At 30.1% G+C, this 14,153-nt stretch overlaps 1 protein-coding gene across 2 annotated transcripts in view; it reads left to right on the top strand.

The window, feature by feature from the left end:
* Positions 1–14,153, top strand: part of LOC112592093 (laminin subunit gamma-1) — a 55,220-nt gene that overhangs the window by 14,471 nt on the left and 26,596 nt on the right. The window contains exons 3-6 of one of the 2 annotated variants that reach the window (XM_025336074.1): positions 1,043–1,160; positions 1,564–1,750; positions 2,501–2,631; positions 2,964–3,142. In XM_025336074.1, coding sequence (XP_025191859.1) covers positions 1,043–1,160; positions 1,564–1,750; positions 2,501–2,631; positions 2,964–3,142 — 615 coding nt within the window. Of the gene's footprint in view, positions 1–1,042; positions 1,161–1,563; positions 1,751–2,500; positions 2,632–2,963; positions 3,143–11,804; positions 12,205–14,153 lie in introns of those variants that run through there. The other variant, XM_025336075.1, reaches the window with a different exon arrangement.

Here is a 14,153-nt window from a genome sequence, read left to right on the forward strand (position 1 = left end):
GTAACTTGCGTGTAGATGTACATGACTTCGGTAAAATTTTTATTACCTATGATTTAGTTTGCACAATCGAAATTAAATTAAATTTAAAATGTGTCTGTAGAATGAAAATAGATAAATTTCAATGACAGATGTATACTACAAAAACGTTGAATAAGTACAATTTATTGGGTTATATTTTATAATCAGTTGTAGATAATAAATAAAAATTATATTGATAAGTTTTAACTTTGAAAATCAGTTGATAAATGGTTAAGTATTTAAATATGTTTATTTATAGTAATAATTCTCAAAAATAAGATTAGCATACTGTTTATTATTTTTATCTTGGTAACTGTGCTACATCATTAACATAATAATTGATAATAAAACATTAAAATTAAGAAAAAATAACAATAATATTAACCTGGAATAGGTACTTAGAGTATTCCAATTATTAGTTTTTGCTGAGCTATAGAGCTTAGCAACCTCGTACAATGACGATAACGTATTAAAAAATATTATTTACAGTATTTATTTTATAAGCTATTGATTCGGATGTACACATTCATGCTGTGATCAATAACAGATAAAGTGCAGTATTGCACAGAGTACTTACTTTCGAAACACTATTTTTGCCCAACAAATAATTATTTGCTCCGAACATAATTTTAATTTTAATATTAAAAATCAAAATCAATTTAAATATTTAGCTATTAAGCCAGTTTATCAAACATAAGTAACGTTTTCAGGTAGGGTACAAAAAAAAAAAAACCATCGGTAATTAACTAATTAAGTATTGCCATCGCTATAAACCTACATGACGTTGAGTTTGTTTGATTTTTAGCTACTGGTTGCAAATACTGAAATTATTTATGAACATTTTAAATATATTGATACATAATAGATCTCTTAGATAAAACCATATTAGACATCCGATGGCCCAGTTGTTCTAGCGAATCATGAATTTAGTAGTTTCACAACATTAATCGTTACATATTTTTAACAGACAACTCTTGGAAAGAAACAAATTTAATAAAGCTTTCGTTTTTTCTTGTTTAATTAGGTAAAGCATTCGATATCACGTACATTCGACTTCTGTTTTACTCACCGAGGCCCGAGAGTTTTGCTATTTATAAAAAAAGTACAGAAGATGGACCGTGGATACCGTATCAGTTCTATAGGTAAGTGAACTTAAATCGGTAGATATGAAGATCAATTGTTAAATTACTAAACTTGATTTATATAAAAAAAAAATAATAATAATAACTATTTTGTGTTAAATAATGGACAACATGTTAAGGTCTACGAAACATACAATTTTAATACATCACAATTATTTTATTGTATTCTTAATAATTTATGATTTTTGATGTTATTATTATTGCTGTTAAGTGTTTGACCTTAAGCTATACATGATAATATTGTGTTCATTTTTCTCAGCCAGAATGCATAATAAGAGGTTTTTAAAAAAAAGAAACAAATTAAAGTTTTACGCTACAACTCATTTGCGTTGACTGTTTAAATTATCTATACGTATAATTATTTACCTTGTATATAATCGATCGTTTTTTGTTTTGCTTTTAGTGGGAGTTGTAGAGACACCTACGGATTGCCAGACTTGAATTACATCCGTCTTGGTGAACAAGAGACCAGAGCGTTCTGTACTTCCGAGTTTTCAGATATTTCACCATTGACGGGAGGAAGTGTACCATTTTCTACACTAGAAGGTAGACCATCGGCTAAATATTATGATTCGAAATCGGAATTTTGGGTATGATCAACTATATTATGTCGTTTTTAAATATGTAATAACTTATAAATTATAATGAATAGTGTTATAAAATAAAATAATTTATAGATTTAAATTATGCATAATATAATCTTACAATTTAATTGAATGTTAGTATTATAAGATTAAATTACAAATTAAATAAAATCAGTATTATCATAATAGTTTAATAAAGTTGATTCAAAATTCTCTTAACAACATTTTTTATAAGAAACTGATTTTATATTAAATGCAGGCAACTAATCGTGCTTAGCTAAAGTTACATTTTTAATTTTTTAAATATTTTATTGAAATTGCCTATACCAAACTCCTTAACATATCATTTTATAATATTATAATCAATTATGATATTATGTGCCCTGAAATAACTATTGAATGTTATTTTTTATCATTTTTTTTATTATAAAAAAAATATATAATGTATAAAATAATGTTATATTATGTATTTTATATTTATAAAATATTTTCTATTTTAACCATGTACTATTTTAATGGTCAAAGTCAATTAATTAAACATTAAAATAAGATGTTTACAAATTTGTATTAAAATATTTTTATAAATAACACTGTTCATGAATATTATCGAGAAATCATTTGTTGTATCAACTTGTTCTTATCGAGTTGCAATAACGGTCCTGCAGGATATCGTTTATTTTATGAGTGCTTATACATTCTTTATATATTGTTTATATATTGTTGTAAGTATATTGTTTTATCGAATTTATATTTTAGGATTGGGTAACCGCAACAGATGTTCGTATTACGTTAGACCGTTTAAATACATTTGGTGACGAAGTATTTGGTGATCCTCAAGTATTAAAGTCATATTTCTACGCTATTGCTGATTTTGCTGTTGGAGCCAGGTGAAGAAGAATAATAATTATATAAATAAATTAAAAATATCACCTTGTAATTAAATCGTAAAGTTATTGGTTATCTTATTTTTAATTATTCGGTTTTTGAAGTTTTAAATAATTTCATTATACATTTTTAATTTTTAAACAGAAAAACAGTCAATTACGTAAATTTTAATTTATTTTTAAGAAAATCATACCATTTAATTCACCTAATGATTAGTGAGTTAATAATTTAAATTTTTGTTTTAACGATTCACGGTGTTGGTAAACAGTTGTTTGATCTTGACAATAAAAAAAAGGTTAACATAATTTTTAATTTTTAATTTTTTTTGTAATAGATGTAAGTGTAATGGACACGCCAGTGAATGTGTAAAAAGTACATCCATCAATGGCACATCCAGAAGAGTATGTCGGTGCGAACACAATACGGCGGGACCCGACTGCAACGAGTGTTTGCCATTCTTTAATGATGCGCCGTGGAGCAGAGCGACTGCATTAAATGCACACGAGTGTAAAGGTAATTGCATGCATGTCACATTTTTAGTTATGACGCTAGAGAGCGCTACCAATACATACCGGCTATGTACAACAATAACTTCAAATAACCAATAATTTATTTTGTTCCCCAGTCCTTCAACATCACCCAATATGTAATTTATTGTGATAAGTTTAGTGTGGTTTGAATTATTATTAAACAACCATGAGCTGAGAACATGACTAGTTTTCCTTTAAAAGAGCAAAATTGGAATTATTTAATTGTCACGTGAATTTATTATTGCGGAAAGACTAAATATCATCGTAAAATTATGTATATTTTAGTATGATTATTGTAAAAATATTGATGTGTAATAATGGATGTATTCAAAAATCAAATCAACCGATAATAAGTCAAAAATTGCTGAAATTTTTTTTTTTGAAAGATATTCGTCATTAAGCATTGCAGGAAATACAGGTTATCAGTTAGCTTATATTTATTTTTATCATACAATTTTAAAGGTAATCTGTTTATTCATAGTACCAAGACGTTTCATTCACCTATTCAATAATAATTGTTGATGTTTCTACTTGCAACTTTATGCTCGAACTCATTAATTTTATTACTAGTATTTTTGATTATTGAATAACTGTTGTTTTTATTCGCAATAATTATAAGCTTAATTAGGTATAAACTACTATAAAGTTAATCGGATTTCATTGCACTTAACATCCTCCATTTTTGATTGAAGTGATGGCAGTAGCTTGTTAGGCTCATGCCAATTACACAATACATATTATTTTATATGGCTTTCATTTTATTATTTTTTCTTATTGTTCTCGAGGCAGTAATGTTTACTTTATTATTATTATATTTATATAGTATAATTATATATATATTAATATTATTGGTTTGATATTTTTTCGTTAAGCTTTCTATTACAATGTACCGTTGACTGATCAAATTGTGGTAATTTTTTTGAGTACCTTTAAAATTAAATCGAATCAGTACATTTTATTCAGTTGAGTCATTTTAATTTCTGTATTTATTTATTTAAATTATTCAAACATCATTATTTTTATACTCATTAACTTATTAAAAAAATGTATATTGCATTATTTTACAAATTATGTCGAACAGGTGTATAAAGCATTTTATAAGACCTTGTTTATATGTACGAGATAATTTATTACATTTTATTCGATGTGTTTTAGGTAATTGAGAAATTTTTAGTGTAACAAAAAAAAAAAAAAAAACCGACAAATTGCTGTGATTTACTTAGAAGGCTAATGTAAAACCGGTTCATTATTTAAATATATCTAACACAATTGAGTGTAATTTATGTATTGCAATCTAAACAATAACAGCGTTGATAGATACTCTCAGAATTCGTGTGTGACGAAGGCGTGACAAAGATTGCTGTCTCTCGTCTACATGGCCGGTACATGATACATACAAAGAATAATAAACTGCTTTTCGCCGATGAACTGCTTTTTGTCGTGTCTGTTCCGAAAAAAAAAAACACTCGCGAGACATGGATACCAGTCATTCTTGTGATTAATGCTACACCAACACGTGTTTATTAATATGAGATTATGTATATTTTATGCATGTTACTTACATAATGTATAAGTAGTAGATTTTTTGAAGTGTGTGACAAAATTGTTGGGTACGTCCATTTTTCGATAAAAATCCAAAATAGGTACGTGCTTTAATTTCATACATATATGTTATTGGTATTATTATATTTTTGTAGTAAGAACGTTTTTCGCTATTCTGATTGTGTACTTCTATAATATGTTGTTATTAGCGAAATATGGAACTAGTATTATACATTTTATATTTGTATCATAAAAATTATCAAGAAAAACTTAAAACATTAAATATTAAAAATCGCATTACATATTTAGACACAAAGCTGTTTCGATGTATCATGAATATTGTAAAAAAAGCAAATTAAGAGTTAAAAAAAAAAAAAAAAATCTATTACAATAATTACCTACAGTAATATTTTTTTCGCGGTTTTGTGTAAATGGTTATTTCTTTGATAATTAAATAATATTGTTTTTACGAACGATCAATATAGAACGGTGTTACTAACATTATTATTAACAAAACTGCAGCACCTGAAACCGGGTTATTAGTCTAAAGCATGACGATAGGGTGCGTGTCTCATTTGCAAAAATACGCCTCTCCCCACTCTCGAACGAAATATTATTGACTTTTACGTATAGTACCTATAGCATGTAATAGTAAACATCATACCGCAGTGTTTATACTGTATAGGAATGGGGCGATAACGGTCGCACGTGATGAGAAATAGTGAAAATATGGTTGATATCCTTGGTCAATGCTGTTCGTCAGCGCCGCTGTCATTGGTACAAGTATGATATATAGGTATTAATAGATAAGTAGATATAGGATATACCTACATTTTCACGTTGTGTAGATAGGTACCTTATACACGCCGCGGCCGGGTATCGTCGTTGTCGTTGTCCTCGTCGTCAGTAACCCCGTTATGTTGTGTTCTTCATCTGGTATACCGCCGTCGTATACGCACGCGGATACGGTGTGCCGGCAGAAGGGGAGTTAAGTGTAAGAAAAAAAAATTGTGAAAAAAAAAATTGCAAACAGGTCTAAATGAAAACGGTACGAAAACAGAGTATACGTATACGATGGAATTAAAAGAGACTGGTTGCCGAATATGGTGCAGTTGCAATGGTTTCTCAGAACGACGACGTAGCTCCGTACTGTGCATTTGTGTGCATGTACCTATACATGTGCGTGTGTGTACTTGTGCGTATTATATATATATATGTATACGCGGTACGCGTTTATCGTGACAAAACGGACATGCCATCGCGTACGGGACCTGATTGGAGAGAAGTCAGGATTTCCACAGGAATTTCTTCTCCAAGGTCCTGGATGACACTTTGTCTTCAATATTACATACCTATGTATATATAATACGGAACGGGCGTTACGGTTTTGTCGAGTCGTCTAACGCAACAAATTACATCGATGCATTTTGTCGACGTTTTTGTATACTTTGTAATTTGTATGTACGTATATAATATGATAACATTGATAACACTATAGGTACATGATATTATACTGTCGTTCGAATATATTTATAATTTATTATTTAGTTACGCCTATATGTATAATATTACTGCGGTTGTCGAATAAAATAAAATTCTTGAGAGTTATACAGTTCAGTCTCAGATTTTTAATTATATTTATGACTGCAAAATTCCCTCTGATGTATCAAATTGAGTTCGATAAAACAGCTTTAATAGTGTTGGTATTGGATTGTCGTATTTTTGTATCAATATACCTACGTCATATTTTATTATTAACGATATTTTATAAGTATAATCCGAGATGACATGACTATTTTTATAATGTAATAATAATCAGACAGTAATATAGTCGACCGTGGGTACTTGGAGCATTATTTGATAATACTACTACTAATGATAAAATATAATATAAATTTATTTAATTAGTTATTAATATTTATACTCTACTATAATATTGTATTTGATATATTTGTATTCTGGTATGCATAATAGTTTATACAATTGGAAAGAAATTGTTTTTTTTTTTTATTTTTACTATTTTTTTGACTCGATTAAGTATTACTTTTTGCACTCAATTACATTATTTGATGGACCAAATTTGAATTAAATTAAGTCCACGCAGAACTCGACTGTAATACGTTTAAGTATTGTAATTTGCGTCGAGTCTGTTTTTCATGTTCATTTTATACACCGCTGAGTAGGTACCGACTTGTTTAAGTACATTACAGGTACTATAATCTTTTGTGTTTTCATTTTGAAATGTGTTATTGCAAATTTGCATAGTATAATAATAATTGATTACTTGTTGAAACATCATCTTAACAAAGTTTTTTCTATCCATGTCCAAAAACCTTAAACATCAACTTTGTTAAGTGGATATAGCTAGGAAAGGCTGCTGTTAGTATTTTTCGTGATTGATATCTAATCTTCTATTTCCATAAAACAGTTTTCTACATAGAATGTGTATAAGTGCTTGTCATGTTTTCTGATCTACATAAACTATGAACGATTCGATTCCAATACTTCCATATAAGGCATTGCATAGATATATATATAATATGATGGTTTCCATTGAAAATATTGAGGCGAATCCTGTAAGTCTTATCAGCATACGATTTTTACATGACAATAACATACGAGTTAGGTAGATATAAAACTATAAAATGTTTATACTGCAAACACACGTGCACATTTTTTCATTGTTCGTTTCACACAACACTTCAAGTCACTTATTCCGCGGCTCATACTAATAGATGTTACGCTCGGCATGACTGTAATATAATATTATTTCGTCCATATTATTATAGAGAATGTATAAGTACTCATAAAATAAACGATATCCTACAGGACCGTTATTGCAACTCGATAAGAACAAGTTGATATAAAAAATGATTTATCGATAATATTCATGAACAGTGTTATTGGAATAATTCCAAAATACCGGAAAAAGTTTTACCGCAGTCGTTCAGGTACATAAAATGTTTCTCCCGCCATTACCTCCCCGCAGAATAGTGTCTTCGTGTATGCCTTACACCCATGAATAATAAAATTATGTTATAAGACCATTATATCGAGCTCGATTGAAATCCCCAGGCGAATCTGTTGATATAAATAGGTTTACGTCCGACCATGTGCGCGCGCGCAATGTGCGGAAGTACACCCCGTTATTAATAATAATATGCATAATAGTTTATAGTTAAATACATATACGTATTATAATATTATACATTATAAATATATTGTATATGAAGAGATGGCGTATGGTATTCATTTACTACAGCCATAATAATATCCGCAACATTCTTTCGTGACACTATTTTTTCATGAAAAACGTATCGATTGCACATTTAAGGTGTCCCAGCCGTAGGTCATCACGACGTTTAAATAACCGTAGTAAGCCTATGTTTATCGTTCTTATTGCCCAATTTATAATGCTCATTGCTCACCATCTCCGCGGATCTAATATACGAATAATAATTGTATGATAAATGGCGAAGTAATGTGATACCTTACACGAACGGCTGTAAGTTTAGTTATGACGTGGTTAGTGTTTTTGAACTACGGCGAGTCTGTTGCAGCTGGTCTCGAAGTGTAGTTTTGAATATGTGTAAGATTTATTATTTGTATTTTATATTTATACTAGGTAAGTATGAAAAAAAAACCCGTGGTTTTTACGCATTACGTCTTATGCGCGCAATTGAAAATAAAATCTATTGGTAAAGAATAATAATTATAGGCAATGCGATCACAGTGCTACGTACTCTGTGAGCTACATTGGAATTACTTACAAGATAGTTTATCGTATCTATCTCAATCACTGTGATCTTGTCAGTTGTCGTAGTCGTAAATCAATGAGTTGTCTAAATCTATCTTTATCTTGTTAAAATAAATATAATATTATATTTTAGATAATTTTGTAGGAATTAACTTATTATTGATATTTCAGAAATCGCTAAGTGCCTAAAATTATTGTGAATTTAATTTGTTTTCAATAACTTTTTCGTCATTTAATTTTTAAGTTTCCAAACCTCTCAAATCCAATTCACACAATTTTTATTACTTTTTTCAATGATTATTTAACAATAATTTTCTGGTTTCATCTTAGAATTTTACTTATCGGGTAACGATATTACTATTTACCTTCTTATTAAATTCTATTATTTATTATTTTTTATTATTTTATACACTATGTATCATATATTATTAGGTATATATATCCAACTTTTATCTGACTTCAGTCGTAGTTTTGGTTTAATAGGGACTAATATTGTCAATTTAGTCGAATATAATTATATAGTCCAATAAATATTAGTCCATAAGACTAACTTAACGTTATATACGTTAGTTTATATTAGTTATATACGTAATAAATATACAATATACTTGGAGAAAAAAAATTCATTTTATGGACTAAATTGAATTTCCATATTTCATGATATTTTCTTATACCTACGGTATAATAATAATTCCACGCCTAAGTACTTATAAATAATATTATATGACGTTTATGTATTGATGGTTCAAAGGATATAAAACATTAATTGACATATTTGATCGAGAATTTCGTTTTCGACTAAAGTACTTAAACTATATTTAACTTTCTTTTTTGTTACCCACGCAGAGAAATATGCGTATTATTCAAACGGGTTTTTACTTTCCGGGATTGAAATGCGTACCTCGTGCAACATTTTTTTTTCTATATTTCATTTTGTTTCCAAAACGTAAAAATACTACTGTAACGCAATACATGGATAATATATATAATAACGAGCGTTACGTACAATCGAATGTCTAAAGATTTATTTTTAAATGCATTGTGCCCTTCAGTACGCAGAGACTCTAGCTCGGCGCATTCCGTATTTGGAGAAACAGCTTGTCAGAGAAGTGCTGTCGATAAGCGTTTCGGTATTGAAAAAGAAAGAAAATATGTACCTATGGGTAGACGTATGTACCGCGCGGTGCTTTCTCGATTATTCATTCCGGGGTTACCTGCAGCATGCGTCAACCATTATTGTAAATCGGGTTTTAATTAGTGACGACTATATGATGTGCATTTTTTTTTTTTTATTCCCTAAAGCCGAATCGGCAAACGGAACATGTGTAACGCGCATTTTGTTATTTTTTTATTTTTTTTTTGTTAGTATATACGCGTTTCGTTAAATATATCATTATTGCAGTAATATAATAACATATATAAGTCTTCAAAGCGCTTAATTTATCATCGCGAAACGCAAACGATTTTCATCGTTGACTCATGAGTCAACGCTCCTTTGCGGAACACATTTTATATTTCCTATAATTGTAGTTATCATCTCTTGTCTAGACACATGTGTCGAGTAGTCACTCTGTCGTTTATTCGGTTTTTGAGACTCGACCGACGATCGTTTAAATGTACGCGAATCAAAAGCGTTGTAGGTAGTGATTAATCATGAATTTATCTGTATACAAGCGATGGCAGTACACGAATAAATCATAGTAATAACACGCGGTAAACGAAACTCCTGGTATTGAATATCAATAAAATATTTTGACAGTTATACCTGTCGTGTACCTACGTGTTAATGTAATACCGGTAGGACTGTAAAGTGCATACGCATCATCATACAACGTGGGTGTAGATAATAAAATGATTTCTCTATACGACTAAATACACGTTACCGCTTGTTAAATTATTTTTTGAAAACACTGTCCTAACTCTCGTTTATAGCGTTTCAATCTGTCATTATTCATTGTTAATATTGTTTCGCGGTATTCATGTTTTTTGTTTCGTCTGACCTACACCATATTTTTGTATTGCCAAACACGTACAAAAAATATTCCAGGACTCCAGCATTTATGGTAAAACGATATAATCGACATTTTTAGCGTACCAAACAGTTAAACAAGAGTAGGTACATATTATGTTTTAAATTATGTTGTATCAATTTGCAAAAATTCTATAGATTGTATTAATGTGTGTATAATAGAGATTATATTTATGCAGGTTGGTATACGCTGCAACGATAATATTTCTGTTTGAATAATATTATGTCAAAGGTCGTACGTGTCGTATTGAATTGCAACTACTTAAATGTTGCAACAATAATACCCTAATATAGATACAATATGCAGGTTTCTCGACGAAAGAATATTATAATATTATAATTATTATAGCTTTCATGATAATAAATTACCATTATATTCTATAATTATTTGAGTGTTGTAAAAAAAGTAATTATAATTTCCAAATAGTGGGCATTAACTAGTTAAAAAATTAATTTAATTTTGACTTTTTAACTTAATTAGTGTAATTGACTGTTGAAATAACTTAAACATTTTCAGTTGATTTTAAAATAATTTATCAATTTAAAAATGTTTTGTAAATTGTTGGTTTTAATACATTTATATGTATTACTATACTTACGGTTTTAAATAAAAAATAATACTTTAATATTATAATAATAGCAATACTAGTAATGTTCTATTTCTTGATAAAATAATTTTATATAGTTTATAGATAAACATAAATACTCCTTTTGATCCATGTATGAATTGAAAAAAGTGAATTAACTTTGTTATAAATTGAGTTGAGTTTATATTATTTTTTTTTCATGATATTAACTTTAAATATGGCGACTTTAATTTATAATTTGTTAATTATTAACTTCGTTTTATTAAACGATCTTATGTTCGCATGTCTTAATTTAACTTGAGTAAATTATTTTTATTAAATTTCTACTTTTAATAGTTTCCGTGTTCTACATTATTTGTTGAGAATATTTTTACATGTTTGAGATGAGAAAAACTAAAAAAATACAATTATTATTTATCTCGGTGTCGCTTTCTAGGGAACTTTAAAGCAAGTAAAATCCATTGCAGCCACCGGTCGTCACGTTAATTAATTCCTGCAAAGTAGGTAACGGTTTATCGAAATGCGTATTGTGGCCCGTGGCCAAACGGCGCATTAAATAAGAATCCAAAGGGTCGTCAAGTGCGCTCGTTCGGTTTTTTTGAAAGTATCCCCCGGTTCAGGTATGCTTACGCGTACACACACACACATACACATACACATTCACGGGCGTCTGTACACCACCGAACACACTACCTGGTGCCGACACATAGATAACCAGTCTTCGCATCCACGGGCTAGCGTCAGCTCGTGTCTTGGTGCACTATCGCTCGTCGCATACCGAATCCGCGATTTTAGTTGCGCGTGTCTTACGTCGTAGAGTTTATTTTTTCGTTGTCGATCGTAGAGTTGTTCATTTACCGTGTCCGGTGTGGCGTCGTAATATTTATCATAATAACATCTATATATGTCACGATTTCGTTTAAAATAAAAATACAAGAATATTTTACACGTTTTTCGAATCGAGATCGAACTTACCCGTCAGATTTATAGTGCTTACGATTGACGATGTAATCAAATTGGACGATGCGTTATAATGGAACCAATTGCATTTTGCTTGTGGATTTTCGCACTGATTTCCCGTGGTCAGCCTACCGAATGGGACGGATTTACGCCTTGGTTCACCGGTTCTGGTAAATGACTGTTATTATTTTTTTTTTTTTTTCAGTATCGTATTTACTATTAGATTTTTATTATTAAATATTTTGAATATTTGAACCGTTGGTATCTATGTAAAATGCATATGATGTATAGAAAATTAAGTTAATTTTATTATTAAATTATTCCGTGCGATAATAATCAAGTATTTATTGTACAATATTCAATAATTGTAGTTAATTTGTGTACATGTCTTGTAGTTGATAATAGTAAATTAATATTACCTTAAATTACTATAGACATTAAAAAAAAAAAAAATTGTTACGTTCCAATATTTTTTTTATGATATAATAACCGGGACACAATAATAAAATATTGTTAAAATAACGATTGAGTTGTTTTAAAAGGTTTAGGTGTGAAAAAATGTTATCTTGATTTTTTTTTTTCAACCAGCTATTAAACGCAATGATTTTGTAACAAAACAAATTGGCCGACTCTTCGGCGAACAGTGTGTGTCCGAAGTGGAATTGGACGCGATGATTTGTTACCCTGCGGTTAAAGTGTACCTATATATGTAGGTATATAAACACATATACACAGACACACATCTCGTACATCTCGTACATTGAAGTGTGGTATGTGCACAAGTGACTGTAATAACCGGAACGTCATCCCTCGGTTTTTTTGTCCATAATAATATCGAATTCTTAGTTATCAACTACGTGTAATGGGATTGTCACAACGTCTAAGTGTGTATAAACGGTGACTTCAATATTCTACCGCTCTGGCTGCTGCTAATTAGTCCTTCAGAATGTGAAAAAGGATTATTTCACATGTCTAATGGAGTGACGCATGTTGTTTTCGAGAAGCCACTGCCGCCCCCTTCATCGCATAGGTATACCTATATAGGTACATAATCCTTATTATGGTCCTGCATAAATTATATAATGACTCGTTCGTGAGGTGTGCCTTTTTACAACCGTCGAAAACAGAATCATAGCAGCAGCACTCGAGCTCATCTCATGCTTCTATATATTCGGTACCTATATTATAATGTATTATTTGTCCGTTATTAGACGATACACTTTTTGTGAGTGTAAGAAGATTGATGCGTTTTTCACTTGAATGGTACTGTAATTAAAAATAAATATATATATACATTTATTTATATATAAGTGCGAGTATATAGAGACGAAGGTGACGGCATGTAGGTATATGACGTATTACAAATTAACCGTAATCAGTAATGTCATCGCGGCAGCGGCGATTACAGCTTGAACATTTTGTGCGTATACCTGTGCTTCAGACTATAATATAATATGTAGCGTGAACATAAACGATTTTAACAATTACACGGGTGTTGGATGAAACTGATTTTGACAAGCAGACGCGTCCGTTGTCCTGACCGATGATTTATCATGATATTCATCATCCCAAAATATCGATTGATTGCGCATCGCGTATGAACCTAATCCCTAGTTCTTTTTTTTCAAACCGACGTACCTAATTAGCGCCCGAATCTCATTACACACCGCTCTCTTATTATATTTGTGTATAAAGCGGTGTATAATAGAATAAAAGACGGCAACGATACACATTATAATATTATTATATTATACGGGTGTATCTATACATATTATGCTGCCGCAGCAGCTAAGAACTTGTGCGCATGTAGCCGCCTCGTGGAGGGAATCATTATTAATGTCGAAGTATTATATTGTGCGCTCTACCACCCGATCGTAAATCAATTGTTTATGTAGTTATATGTTATGTGTATATATATATATATATATATATATATAATACATGTACAATATAGGTACCCACATTCGAGGGTATTTTTTCGTACAGACCTGACCGGTTCTTATCTCGAGGAACACGGTGTATTTATTATAATATTATTATTAATAAGGGAGAGGAGCTCGACGATAATTAGACATATGTGTACTCACGATAATGAATGTTCGCCTCGGGTATAGAAAGA

The sequence above is a fragment of the Melanaphis sacchari genome, unplaced genomic scaffold, assembly GCF_002803265.2.
Source record: "Melanaphis sacchari strain LSU unplaced genomic scaffold, SCAv2.0 Contig156_pilon_pilon, whole genome shotgun sequence".
Lineage (NCBI taxonomy): Eukaryota > Metazoa > Arthropoda > Insecta > Hemiptera > Aphididae > Melanaphis > Melanaphis sacchari.